The 13614-nt window shown below is 42.7% G+C and overlaps 1 protein-coding gene across 1 annotated transcript in view; it reads left to right on the top strand.

Annotated features, from left to right (window-relative positions):
- Positions 1-4972: 4972 nt before the first annotated feature.
- OTOA (otoancorin) overlaps positions 4973-13614 on the top strand; it is a gene marked incomplete at both ends in the record, with an annotated part of 42452 nt that continues 33810 nt past the window's right edge. Inside the window, 10 exons of the mRNA XM_084270940.1 lie at positions 4973-4994; positions 5344-5372; positions 5464-5494; positions 5588-5615; positions 6515-6602; positions 8094-8225; positions 9496-9731; positions 9872-9975; positions 12608-12714; positions 13109-13248. Of these exons, the coding sequence (XP_084127066.1) occupies positions 4973-4994; positions 5344-5372; positions 5464-5494; positions 5588-5615; positions 6515-6602; positions 8094-8225; positions 9496-9731; positions 9872-9975; positions 12608-12714; positions 13109-13248 (917 nt within the window). The remainder of the gene's footprint in view (positions 4995-5343; positions 5373-5463; positions 5495-5587; positions 5616-6514; positions 6603-8093; positions 8226-9495; positions 9732-9871; positions 9976-12607; positions 12715-13108; positions 13249-13614) is intronic.

The following is a 13614-nucleotide window of genomic DNA, read 5'->3' as shown; positions in this document are numbered from 1 at the left end:
ATGCTTGTCCGCAGCAACTGCTCTTTGTGTTGAGAATCAAGCTCTCAGTAGTAACACAGCCTTGTGTTTATTTAAGCAGCATTTAAGTATTGCTTAAAGGGATAACAGTCCACAAAAAAAACCTATCACTTTTGGTTGGGTTTCCTTCATGTTCCTCTCAAAGCCTCATAAATCTCATTGCTTTTGCATATGCCATTTTCCAGCTGAAAGGGTATGGTAGAACTTGCCAAAACAGCACTTTAAACTGGTGGGGTTTAGTAACAAACTTTCTAAGCAAGCTGTTCCCAAAAGTTTTCAGCATCAAAACTTGCAGGCTGTTTCTTGCACATTTTGCAAGGCAAACTGCCTGTGAGGATCAAGCTCTGGGGGCCTGATTTTGCAGGTTTTGCTAACTTGGGACATTTTCTTTTCTCTGGGAGCATTTAAAAAAAAAAACTATTTATTTTAACATGTCTTGTTTTAAAAACTCTGTTTAAAATGGATAATTTCTGGCAGTTGGGATATAACCTTCCTTTAAAACAACGAGCGGCATCATAAGTAGTACAGAACTGGCAGGCGTGTGTCGTACGTTGCTTGTGATGTAAGTGTTATGGGAGAGCAAAGAAACCTCAGCCTGTGTCTCAGTTGGTAAGTAAAGCAACAACTGACTTACCTTTTACTTTCTACGTAAAAAACTGTGTGTTGCACTGTTTGGGGTGGTGTGTTTTTAATGCTTAGTGATCTTACACCAGGTGGGATGTTTGAGCATGTCTTTCTAGGCTATTTTGGACTTGCTTTGCATGATGGTTAATGATTTCTCTTCCTAATTTAATGGCCTTTTATTCTCAGTCATCTTTGTTAAATATTAAGTATTCTGTAGTATATGGAGAGGGGGTTGACTGATGGGTCGGTCTCAACAGTACTTGAGGTTCAGTGTTAATTATCTTTTCAGTGTGTGCTGTTGAATTTTGGCACAATCAAATTTGTTTGTTGGAAAAATGAGCTGTGTATGCTTTGGCCTGAATCCATTCACTTTTATTTTGTTACCTTTATTTGTACTCATCTAGCAGTGGGAAAACTTGTTTCTTAATGCAAAATGAATTTAGCTTCATGTAGCAAATACACCTGAAAGCAGAATTCTCCAAAGGAACAGAAGTGTTTTAATCCCACAGGTTAAAAATCACACAATAGACACTGCATTTCACACCTCTCCTATCTGTTACTCCTGTCACTTAGGACATTGGTTTGTGATAGGTTTGAGAGGTTTTGGGGACAGAAGGTGCAACATAAATAATAATTGGGGGTATTTTTTGTTGTGATTACCTATTTTGTGCCATATATTTAAACAAGTATTTTTGCACTTGAGATAAGGGGATTAAAATACTTATTAAAACATGAACAGTAGAGGAAAACCTGACAATGGAGTAAATTTAAATCCTAATGGATTGTGTTTGATGGGGTCAGAACCCTGCTTTGTCCTGCTGAATGTGCAGAGTAGCCCTGAGGGGCTGTACCTAGACTCATACTTCTAAAATCAGAGTGGGGCTGGCATGGCTCATTGGGTCGGGGAAGGGACGTCTTTCCAGACCTTGAGAGCGTGTTTGTGTGCAGTTAATGTCCGCTCACACATCCTGTGTGAAGAAGCTCTTAATTCCAGTAGTTGATTAATTGCCTGAAATACCTTTAAGAACTCATCCAAGGGAACAAGTGTTTATTGCAAGCCTGATGTCCCAATTAATTCCTCCCGGGCTTGGGGAACCTACCTCGTTCCTCCACTGTCCCTGCCTGTCCTGCTTTAGGTGACGGTGTGCAAGTCACACCTCGGTGGTCTCAGTAGCGTGTTTTGCCCCAGAGAGTAACTCCCCTGTCTGTTCTGTCAAGGTGGCACTGGCTGTGTTGCATCGCAGGAAAAGGTGCTGTGCGAGGGCACGATTTAATCGGGAACTTGCAACGCAAAGTTGGAACAACTTCATCTTGCAGAAACCGCAGCCTCCTCTTGCTGGGTGACCCCAGGTACAGTCAGTTCGTATTCTGCTCTGAGGAGCCCAGGGACACCTGCCTATGCTGGGGGTGGGAAGCAGGGGAGTGGGACAGGGTGCTGTCAGCATCAACTTGGCCTGCGTGTTTCCCCTATGCAAGAGGTTGAGCTCTTCACCTCCAGAGGGTCAGCATCCTCTTCTGCCTGTGCTCTCTGAGCCCCCCCAGGAGAGGAGATTTTCCCCTCCCCTCTGGCTGAGGACCAGTGCTGCTGGGCAGACACCTGCGCTGCGAGGCGGTGCTGGCCCCAGTCCCTGCCCCTGGCTCTCGGGGTCCCTGGCTGGAGCCGCCCAGCTCATTGCACCGGAGCGCGGGGAAGGAGTCGCACGCTGCAGAGGCAGGTAAAGTGCTGTGGGGTCCTGTCTCTCTTGGCTGCCCCAAGAACCCCACATAGCTTCTCTTCTGTTCTCCCCCCTTCCCTTGCCAGTCTGAACTTGAGGGTTCCCTCACCACAGAGCCTGGTTGCAGGGGGGGAGGATGGGCACTGGCAGTGTGTGGGCTTATCAGCAAGACTTCTGATTAAGAGGTTAGTTTTCTGGTTATCCAGCTTCAGATTAGGCAGCAGCTGCGTTGGAGGGAGTGATAATAAGTCTAGGGTTTCTTCACACGGAAGAGTGGCTGTTAGGGGAGCAAGGGGAGAAGGTAATCTGGGAGCTCCTCATAACCAGGGAGTCCTGCTAGGGTGACATCTCAGAGATCTGATTGCAGCCTATGCTGCCGTGATGCAGGGATCAGTCTCTGGTGAGATGCTGTATGGGATCTGCAGAGATCCCCACAGGGTGATCTGGGGTTGTCTGAAAGCTGGAGTGAACTTCTGCAAACAGACTAGTTTTGCTGACTAGAGGAACTATTTCATCCTGAGAATTGTTTTATCAGGCAGGGCTGTTGCACAGCAGACTTTTTCTGCACCTGCTGGCTGTCCACAGGAGTTAGTCAGGGTAAAACAGCACTTCCCTTAGCATTTAATCTCCTTATACATTAATTCAGCATGCTTTAATTAAAACACGCTCCCTGATCAAAGCGAATGAGTTGGAATAAACAAATCAGGATTGACATTGGTAGCATGATTTAAGCTTTGCAGGGTAATCAAACCTTACTGCAAAATTAATAGGGCAGAGGCAGAAACAAACACAAAGTTCATTGTCTAGGAAACCAGATATGTCTGAATGAGAGACATGTACTGTGGCGCTCCCAAAAGAACAGCCGATGAAAAGGGTTTCAGTCTGTGTGAGAACAGGACTGAGGCCATAGCTTCTTAAAGTCAGTGCTTAAATTTTTCAGCATCCATCAGTTTAAGTCACTCCCGTGGCAAGCCTGGAGTTAAGGATTTGTGATAGAGTGAAGTATTGCCAGAGTCTGCTGAAAGATGTTTTCCTAAAAGAGTGATACATGAGATTAAACCATCTGGAAAAGGTGTTTGTATTGATCAGGTGTTCAGATCTGTAACTCAAGCTGTGGCAGAGAACCTGAAGAACCCCCTGAAACAACAAAAAGAGAATCCAAGTTCAGTGACTGCAGGAATTAAGTGTGGCTGCAGACAGACCCTTGAATTTAAGGAAGGGAGAGAAAGCCTAACAAAGTCATCTCAGGGGCAGAGCAAATTTGGCTGACGGGGCCGTCCCTGTTGTTTGATAAAATGAAGGCCTAATTCCAGTATAAGAAGCTGTAATCTGTAGAGCAGAGCATCATCTAATATCTCAGATTAACTGCTGGTTTTGCCTGTGGGGACGGTGACTCTCAGGGCAGAGGGCCAGGCTGCGGGTACAGAGGCAGAAAATCCTCTCTGCAGTAAACACGGTGCAACGGGGATTAAATCATCTGATGGCTCCCGGTGCTGTGAGGGGATGTGGCTGCAGAAACACCTCTGTGGGCGAGACCTGCTCAGTCTCAGCTTCCTTTCCATCCCAGTGCTTCACTGCCCTGGGTATCCTCGTCCTTCAGGAGCCAGAGCAAAGACAACTAATTCGTTTCATACAGGACAGCTGTGAGACCGACACTTTACCGATGAGAATCAGCGACAGCCTGGTGAAAAGCTCTGGGTATCTCATTGCTGCCCTTCCAGCTAATGTATCTTTCCTCTGTCTTTACACCACATAGCACGGGGCAGCAGGGATAGCAAAAGCTACTGAAACACAGATTTCCATAGAAGCTGTCACATCCGATGGTGATGAATTGATGGTGTACTTCTCATGAGTACAACGATCCATCTGAATGAAGTGGCATGGTCTTGAGCCCCATTTCTCAGACGTATTACTTTCCCACTGTTTCAGAAGGGCACAAGGACATTTAATTCCCTCTTCCCACGGAGTGAGGGCAGCAGGGAAGGGAGCATTCCCACACACCCCCTACCTGGAGCACACTGCACCGACACGGGGGCGAGCGAGAGAGCTGGCTTGAGTTCAGAGATCTGCAAGTGGAGGCTCCCAGACCTGGAATGCAGTAATTGCGCAGCAATTAATGAGCTAGAAACAGATTTGGGTTCATGTGGAGCTTCTTTACTATTTCCTTTTTCACTCCCTCTGTTTCTTTTTTACTACTGGAGCTTAAAAACCTTGGTTTGCTTGCTTTAACAAAACTGCCTTTAAGTCGTGTTTAGGTAGAATGTGGCTTAGTAAATAAACAGCACTACCAGGAAGAGAATTAAAGAGCTGCTTGGTTAAATCTGGCTGCACATACACACTTGTATTTGCATTGAATCTATATTCCGGGAAAAGATCTAAATTAAAAACTTGGGAGCAAGCACTTCTAAATCATTCCGATCTCTATCTGTACACCATAGCTGAGGCTGTCTCCGATTTATAGCTATGGAAGTTTGGGTGAATATTGCCTTTTGACTCTGTTCTTTTTATTTTCCTTTTCAATCCCAATATCTTTTCATTCTGATAAAACACCAGGAGAAATGCCCGGGCTTTTGAAGATATGTTTGTTATTGCTAATAATGAATCACGCTGAGATTATGCACAGTCAGACCCCTGAAGGTAAGACCAGAACTCCTGTATGAGGCATTGATTGTGTGTGGATAGCAAGAGCTGTATGTAGTAAAATAGACACAGCACTGCTTAGTAACTATGTCCATATTCTTTGCTCTCTTGACTTCATGGAGCTATGCTATAAAAGAGTTTAACCAAGATTTTTATTATTTAATAGCCTTTTATTTTTTGCTGGTTTTCTGTAAATATGTTTAATCAAAGCTGCATTTAATGCTTATAAATAAATTAAATGTGTTTATATCGCTTTGATCACTGTATGTGATACATTTACTTTTGTATGACACAGTTAAATGGCAAAGTGTTAAATCAACTTTAGTAACGGGATAATCTTTTACAGATTTGCCTCCATTATTACACAAAGCTGTGGTTAGTATTTTTATTTGATCTCTCTACTAACATTTCATATTATAATCTAAAAATAATAATTTATTACATATATTTACCATTTTTTCCTTAGGAGGAGGTAATAACTGGGAAATACCTGAATGGTAATGTACAAAATTGTTTCCAGTCATGTTTCTAAAAAGAATTAAACCCCAGTATCTCACCATAACTTTTTATATTCCATTTTCCATGTGTAGCCCTACTTGATATACTTCATTTTCAGAGGTAATGTATTACTCTCCCCAACTCGATTTTTTGGTATTATCTTGCATGTCTGATACGATCTGTTTCATTTCCACAGACACTGGAACATTGTGGATAGAATGAGATTGGCACATAGGGTTGCTTTGATCTAGCTCTCCTGTGAGGACTATTTCCTCTTAACAAGGAAGAAGACATTTTTCACAATAAAGCAAAAACATGCATAGAATGAGGCTGAGGATAAATACCTGCCACAGTTTTTAAAGGCTTTGATAACTAGCTTTGTTCATATGCTACAGAATGGCTTCCTAAGGACATGAGCAGTTCCAGCTTTCTGTCCATTTCCTTCTGCACCATCCCCATCCATCCCACTTCCTCTAGCTCCTGGCAACTTTTGAATTACTTGCTAATTTTGTTTAGATTTGAAAGAGCAATGTAAGCCTCAAAGACAATTCCACTCCTACATATTTTGAGGAAATCAGTGGCTGTGTGAAGACGACACAGTGCAATTAATGCCTCTGCTGGGGGACAGCAAACATCAGTTGCTGTACGTACTTCCTACAAGCAGATCAGAACAGGCATAATGGGGAGCCAGGAAACACACCTATAGCCCTGGACTAGCTACAGTGCAGCTTGTCTTGTGCCTGGAGATGTTACTAATGGCAGTGTGTTGGAAAATAGGCATTCTTGTGCCTGGTTGAGGATTTAGATTAAAAACCCCACAAATTCTCTCCACTCCTCACTGAACACCAGAATTTCATTGCATTAAATGAGTCGACTGTTAGTCTTGTTAGGCCAAAAAGCTGAATGCTCATGTCATTATGGTATAACAGTGTTTGTTTTTCTTCTTGTTTTTCATCTAATCTGCTAGTTTACATGCCACATTATTTTATGGCATTTTTGGTCCTGTTTTTCTGTTGCAGTGACAATGTCTGGACAGCAGATATGCTAACAAAAGTCATGGCATATTTTCATGCCCAGGAAGTTACGTTTACTCTTAGCAGCCTACAGGTTTGTGCCATCTAAAATGCATGGAAATTCTTACTTAAGAAGGCATGAAAAAAGCAACCTATGTCTGTAAGCAAGACTAGGTTATCGTTAATAAAGGTAACTAACAGATCCACAGTGTAGCAGATAAGGAGGAAATCAGAAAAGGGGGTTTGGGTTGATTTTTCCACTGAGGTGGCAGGACTATGCAAGGCAGAAATAATCAGAAAGAGGCCCCTTTTTGCTTTTCTTCTGACAGAAAGCAGAAATTAAAGAGTTTTCAGGGTCAGTGATTGTTTCTTAATCGAGTGTATACACATGCTCTTTCTCCACAAAATGGCAGGATCCTCCCAGGTTTTGACTGTGGCTGTAGTTTGCACGGCTGCTGATGGCACGAGAGGCTCCAGAGCATCCTAGCAAAACACATCCACCTTTCAAAGTTCCTCAGAACTCTGGTTTTCATGAATTGTCAGTGTGAAAGTGATACGGGGGAAAAAGCCATTGTTCTTTATCCCTGGTCGTTAGGATTAATTATGAGCTGGTTTAAGTGGAGCTGTAGCCTGCTAATCAAAACCTGACCTGCTCCCTCCTCCTTAAGCATACTCTGTAAAAGGAAAGTGTCAAAATGTGCGATCTCTGAGCCTCAGGCATTCCCAAAAGCCCAGGGCCATGCAGCTTTGCAGCGCTCAAACCTTCTCCCAAGCTCCCTTTCACTGTCACAGCTCATCCAAACCCAGAGGGGGCTAACACTGCCTCTTCCCACTTCATTAGATCTAGTAACACTTTAGGGCTGTCACCAGGCCTGGACCCACAGACAACAAAGGCATTAATATCTGTTAGTGGCACTGCAAGCTAAGCAGAGATAACAAAGCACAGTTTTGACTCAAATTCCAAACCAATTCTGAAATAATTCTGTCAGCAATTAGAGGGGATTTTACCCCAGTTTGGTGCTAATGAGCCTTGCAGTGCTTCCTGTGCCAGTGTTAGAATTCCCCTTAGATTTTTGAAACAGGCACGAGATTGTTAACTGGTAATGCAGCTTGATGTGAGAAAGAATATTTTTGTCTTGCAACCCAATATAGATTTTTTCCTCCCACCTAATTGTACATTTCCTGCCTTTTTAAAATTAATATTAATGTGCACACAGTGCCTGGTGGGGTTTTTTTGAGCTCTTTAAAAGGCTCGTTCTCACAGCTCTGCTGTGTGAAGCATTAAAGCATTATTACCCTTGTTTTATGAAGTGAGAAACTGAGGCATTTTTGTTAAAGGGCTCACTGGAGAGGACTCACCCATATGAAGCCAAAAATAGGATTTTAAAATTATTGTCTTTCAGTATTGCATTTGGATCAGTGTTGTTTACAATGTGTGTTTAGTTATTCAGGTTCTTGACAATGCAGACAATCCAGGAGCTAAGTACTTATCTCTTCTTAAGCAAAGATTTTCAGGGTGTAAAAGATGCCCCTAGTACAAGAGGATGAGTTTTACATATATTACACATATTTTTCTATTCTTCAGATGTCCATTAAAAGTTACCTGAAGAATCTCTTATACCAGCCTAGGCAACTACTGTCCGAATTTCAGCAGCTTGATCAGCAGCAGTTCCAAACTGCCATGAAGTATCTCTTCAACAGCAGAAAAGACCGTCTTGTAAGTCACTTTGCACTTGTGAGAAAGAAAAGCAGCTCTGGGTGATGTAGATAAAGGGGAGAGGGCCAGGCTGGAGGTCTTGCAGCACACACCATGCAGTTACTTAGCTGTGTGCTGATCAGATTCCAGGAGCCCCCTGGCTGTAGGTTGGACTCACTTAGTTTAATTTTTCTCTAAAAGTTTGGTTCCAAGTCAGTTGTCTGGATTTTCTCTGTAATGAGTGGAGGGAAACCCATCTCCAGAGAATGACTCACCTTCCAAAGCAAGCATCTAAGGTTGATAGGACCAGTTTTCTCAGGGTTTATCTGCTTCTCTTCAGTAGCTGAGAGCGCCAACATGACTTAAAGAAGGTGAAATTAGCTATCTTGTTAATTATTTGTGGGAGCGTGCAAGCAAATTGTTACGCGATTTGGAGGGGTGGCAGCATCACATCATTTCCTTGCCTCTGTGGTGTGTTCCCTGTATACCCCATGTTAAAAGTCTCACTCACTGGGGATCTCTAGTGCAGGGATGGGATTGCAGGCTGCTGCAGGATGTGAATCCGGGAGAAAGGGAGAACGTTTCCCCAGACACATGAGGTGACTGCCCAGAACAAACACTGTATAATCCACTCTTCAAACAATGGTGGTGCAGCTCCTGCTGCCAAAGCACACAGGATAAGTGTGCAGCACACACTGGGGGGCAGAGCAGTAGAGCATAAGCTCTTCCAATAAACTGCACATTTTGCCTTCTCAAAGGGCCTATCCTGGTCTTCCAGGACTGATAATGCTGTGTGAACAAATCACCAGGCTGTCCTGGACACGTCAGCTTGTGAGACAGAACCTTGTACTCCCTCTCCAGCCAGGCTGACTTTATTCCCTGAGTTTAATTCTTTGATACTGCCCCATCTTCTGGGGGGATGTTTGCAGTAATGGCTGCAAGAAGTATGCTGCATGGGAAAGGTCTATTCTAGAGGTGTCTAGGTATTGTGTCATGTATGAAATAACACCCACTCAATCCCAGTATTCTTTCATTTTCCAAGTAAGGAATTCTTCCATGAGAGCACACATTATAGCCTCAGCCATTTGAATTGTGTGTCTGGTTTTCATTCTGATTTTGTCAAAAGATTCAGGCTGATCTCTGGCCAGTGCCAGAAAGGAAATATCCCAAGTAATGCAACCAGACAGCGTTTTGCACCATGGGTTTTGTGGAGTGTATTTGTCAGGCCTCACAATGAACAATATATTAAATTAACCAAAGGAATATTTGTTTTAACCTTTTTTGCTTGCAGGAAATGGGAAGTATTGTTCTTGATTGGGACAAGACTAGAGAGAGAATTTTTCAAAGCCCAGGAGTAAACAGGACCTTGTTCCTTGTAACACTGGATAAATGCTTTCTGGCTCTGAGTGCCTTGGACTGCGTGGATATCCTAAGCCAGGTTTTGCGTGTGTCCACAGTGAACTATCTCCAACCTGACATAGTTGGGAGCCTCCCAAACCTTCTGCAGGGAGATGCTTTCAGAAACTTGTAAGCCATTTCTTTCCCAGACACAATTACTACTGAGTAGCATTTGCTTACTGTATATATTTTTAAAAAGAGATTACTATGTGTTCTCAGTCTATTTTCCAGTTAATTCATTAGTGAACTAATATGCCCTTATCACTTAGATCAACCATATTCAAGGACCTCTATGACAAAACCTCAGCAAATACACAGAGAGCTCTGTATGGCTGGATGAAGCAGGTTCTTCAAAACTCCTCTAACATGACTGGTATGTACAGAGTATTTTCTTCTTTCTTATCATAAGAAAGAAACAGTCAGCTAAAGGTCTATCCATGGTATGAAATTGTTTCTCAGATTTAACACAGGTGTGTTTAAGCATAGCTGTCTTCAATAACTTTGCTTCACAACAGAGTAAACATGATGTATTTGTTATTCACAGGAAGTAGTTCTCCAAAGGTGCTTGTTCTTCACCTCTTCTGTACAGACCTATACACAAAGTCTCTGTAGTCGAGTCCTTTTTTCTGAGACTTAAATAGGATACAGCTGTCAGGTACTCTGTGTGTTCTTGAACTCTTCAGTCTGGGCACACAGCTGTGTCTCAGGATACACTGCCCAGCGTGGGCACTGTTTAAAAATACAAAAGATCTGCAGGGCATTGTGACAGTTCTACTGCTCATGGCACTGACTCGTTCAGAAAAGAGACAAGGTAACAACAAAGTTACTTGGTTCAGACTTTATGCATTTTACCACATCCGTTTGCCTTGTCAGTATGTCTTAAGCAGATGTGGCACAGCTGGGACAGTGCAGGACAGGCTCCACGAGGGGGCTGTCCAGCGGCAGCGGCACCGAAACATCAGAGCTGGTTGCACCCAGCATCCCAGAAGCCCTGTCATGGGACCGTTTTAGACTTCTAGATGCATATGATCTTCCTCTTTTCCTGGAAACCAAAGGAAAAATACTCACTTGCTTTACTGGAGCTAAATTTGGCTCTTGGAACTTCTGTTTCAAAATATGAGAGTAACCCATGAAGTCATGGGGAGGAAGTTCATGACACTGCTGTGAGGTGGTGTTACTGCTGGTGCATCAGAGGGGAAGCAAAGATGCAGCCCTTGTCTGGTGGTACTCAGCAGTCCTGGGAAAATCACAGGGCATCAGACATCTTGGGTTGTGTCTGAAATGTTAGTGAACCCCCAGTTTGTAAAAATTCAGCCATTTTTACTGTGCCTTTCTTATGTCCTGCTTGCTGCTTCAAACACAAAGCCATACAGATACAACAGATCCACTCCTGAAGGCACTGGATGTGGTTTGCTCACCAGCTCGGTCTGGTAGTACGTGCTGCAGAGCCCAGCAGCCCTGAGCAGGTGTTGGACTGTTACCAACATCCGTGTTGGGAAGTCTAAAGCTCACCCAGGTGCATCTGCACACTGCAGGTCACAGCACAGAGGGTGAAACAACAGAAGAGTCTTGCAGTAGTCTGATCTACTCGCTTGAACATTGTGGGTAGCACTGGGACCACCTGGGGAAGGGATAAGCCCTCTGCAGAAGCAGCATCTTCCTCGCTGAAGCTCAGCAAGAAAGAAACTTGGAAGAAACCTCATATTTGTGGTGCTACCTTTGAAGTGTTCTTGCTGGTTTTGGTGACAAAGCTCATTGCTGTGCCTCTGTTGTGCCTGCAGAAACAGAGGGCTGTTGCATTGTACCACATCTCCTCGCTGTGTCAGGCAGCCCCTGCAGCTGGACCACTGGCTGAGCAGGAGATGACATGTGGATTAAGGGTCAAACCTTTCAAGAAGTGTCTTTGCCACTCAGCCAATGATCCCTTTTCCTATATTAAAAATGCCAAGGTATTCAGAGGTGACACATGCCCTTGCAGAGACAAGGAGCTCTAACTTCTGAACTTTGTACCTTAATTAAAAATAACACAGCAGGTTCTGGGGATCACCATGGTTGGTAACTGTGAGTCTGTTTGCTAAAGGCCACAAGCAACATCCTTACACTATGATAGTTTTTGTTTAACTCTTCTGTCATAACCTTCAGGACTCTTGATAGTCATTCATACTTGATCCCTTCAGAAAATGGAGGCTTGACAGGCAGGTCTGATGGGAGCAGATCTGTGTTCTCAAAAAAATCACTTAGTGTAAATGAGGTTCTTCAGCTCCTGGTGTTTATAGGGAGCAAAGTGGGGCAAAACCCCCAGATGGCTTGATTTTAACCCTTGGGAGTATCAGCACTGCTATGGAGTGTGTTCAGTGGTATCACACATTGAGCATCCTCATTATGACACTTTGGAGCAAACACCATCTCCATGGCTCAAAGTCGCCCCCAAAATACTTTTTTCTCAGGGGTATTTGGATCTTGATTTCCTTTTCAATCCTTGTGAGAATTTTAAAGGACTGACGTTTTTTACTGGTTGCAGTACTTGCTGGGTTTTGCTAACCTGTTCCCATGTAGGTATGATTCCTTGTTTTCTCCATTATAATAGATAAGACATAAAACATGTTGCAAAGTATCATGCCTTCCTGGTGTCCTTAAATAATATGTTTGATTAGGAAAACTGAATAGAAAAAAATCCTGCTCCATATTTAATACTATTGGTTTAATTTTCCCTGTATCATGCTCTATCCATTTTCTATTTCAACAAGATAAAACATGAATCATTTTATCTATGAGAAAATTTGAGACATTTGAAGCACAGTTTCATTTTCATTAAAAAATCTATGGGCTCATAAGAAGTCGGGCTAAAATGTAGCTAATGGAGGGAACCTGACTCTCACTGCTAAGGGTTTTTCTGATTTGCTGGTGACTCTTATTATTTGCCAATAACAATGCACTGGGTACAATATATTTGAAAAATAATTACTTTCTTAATGTTGTGATTGTTTTTTTTTTGTACAAAACAGAGTTCAATGAATCAACTTCTTGGGTCAGTGCAGAAAACTTACGGATTTTGGGAAGATACATGGTCCATCTCTCATTGGAAGAAATTCTCAGAATTAGTCTTCATGAAGTAAGTACCAAAATGTGATTGGATCATTGTCAAGTGATGTCAGCCACAAGCAATATAAACACAAATGCATACTTGAACATGAAAAAGAGCTTATATATTTTAATTGCTTAAATATAAAGTGAATCCAAATCCTTTGTCAACAAAATATTCTTCTTTTTTGGAATTTGGAAGTGCCTATCATTAATGTGTAGTTATCAATCTGTATCAGACTCCTGTGCCTTGTACTTGAAAGAAGATCCTTAAACTCTGCTTACTCAGCTTTGCCTTCAAAAAGACTTGTGTTATCCTATCTATCTTCTTCACTATAACATGAATGGAGTGAATTAATTTAGAATGTCAAACATATTGGTTGTAACTGTTTCATAATCCTGACACATGATTTTGCCCTGATCAGATAAGACTGTTCATTAGCTTTGACAACACAACAAAGCAGTTGGACACAGTGTATGATATCACACCAGAGCTTGCACAAGCTTTCCTGGAAAGAATAAACTCCTCAGGATTTGATATGAGAAACACTTCAACAATCTACAGGTAAAACTGCTTTTCTTTTTCTTTCCTGGTTGTGTATGGAGAGAAGAAGGAAGCAAGGAGAAAGAGAGGAGCAAGAAGCAGCTGATGAGGTTGTTGATGTAGCATATTTCCTTCCATGAGAAAAAATCTAGGCTGGAATCCAACCCTGGTTAGCAGCAGTGAAGAATTGCTACTTCATTAATTTTTGGAGGTGTGCCTAATTAGCTAATGCTTTGTGTCCTGCTCAGCAATGAGGAGTTGTCTGTAGTATTAGTAGGAGGATTACAGCAGTATCTGGGGGACCCAATCAAAGCTCCACCGCATCGTGTAGTGCAGCAATGAAGTAAATTTGGGGTAGTGAGACATGAGTTGCCTTGACAGGTCAAA

This window comes from Gallinula chloropus, assembly GCF_964237585.1.
Source record: "Gallinula chloropus genome assembly, chromosome: 15".
NCBI classification, from domain to species: Eukaryota; Metazoa; Chordata; class Aves; order Gruiformes; family Rallidae; genus Gallinula; species Gallinula chloropus.
The sequence above is the reverse complement of the archived record's forward strand: the minus strand, read 5'-3'. Positions and strand labels throughout refer to the sequence as shown.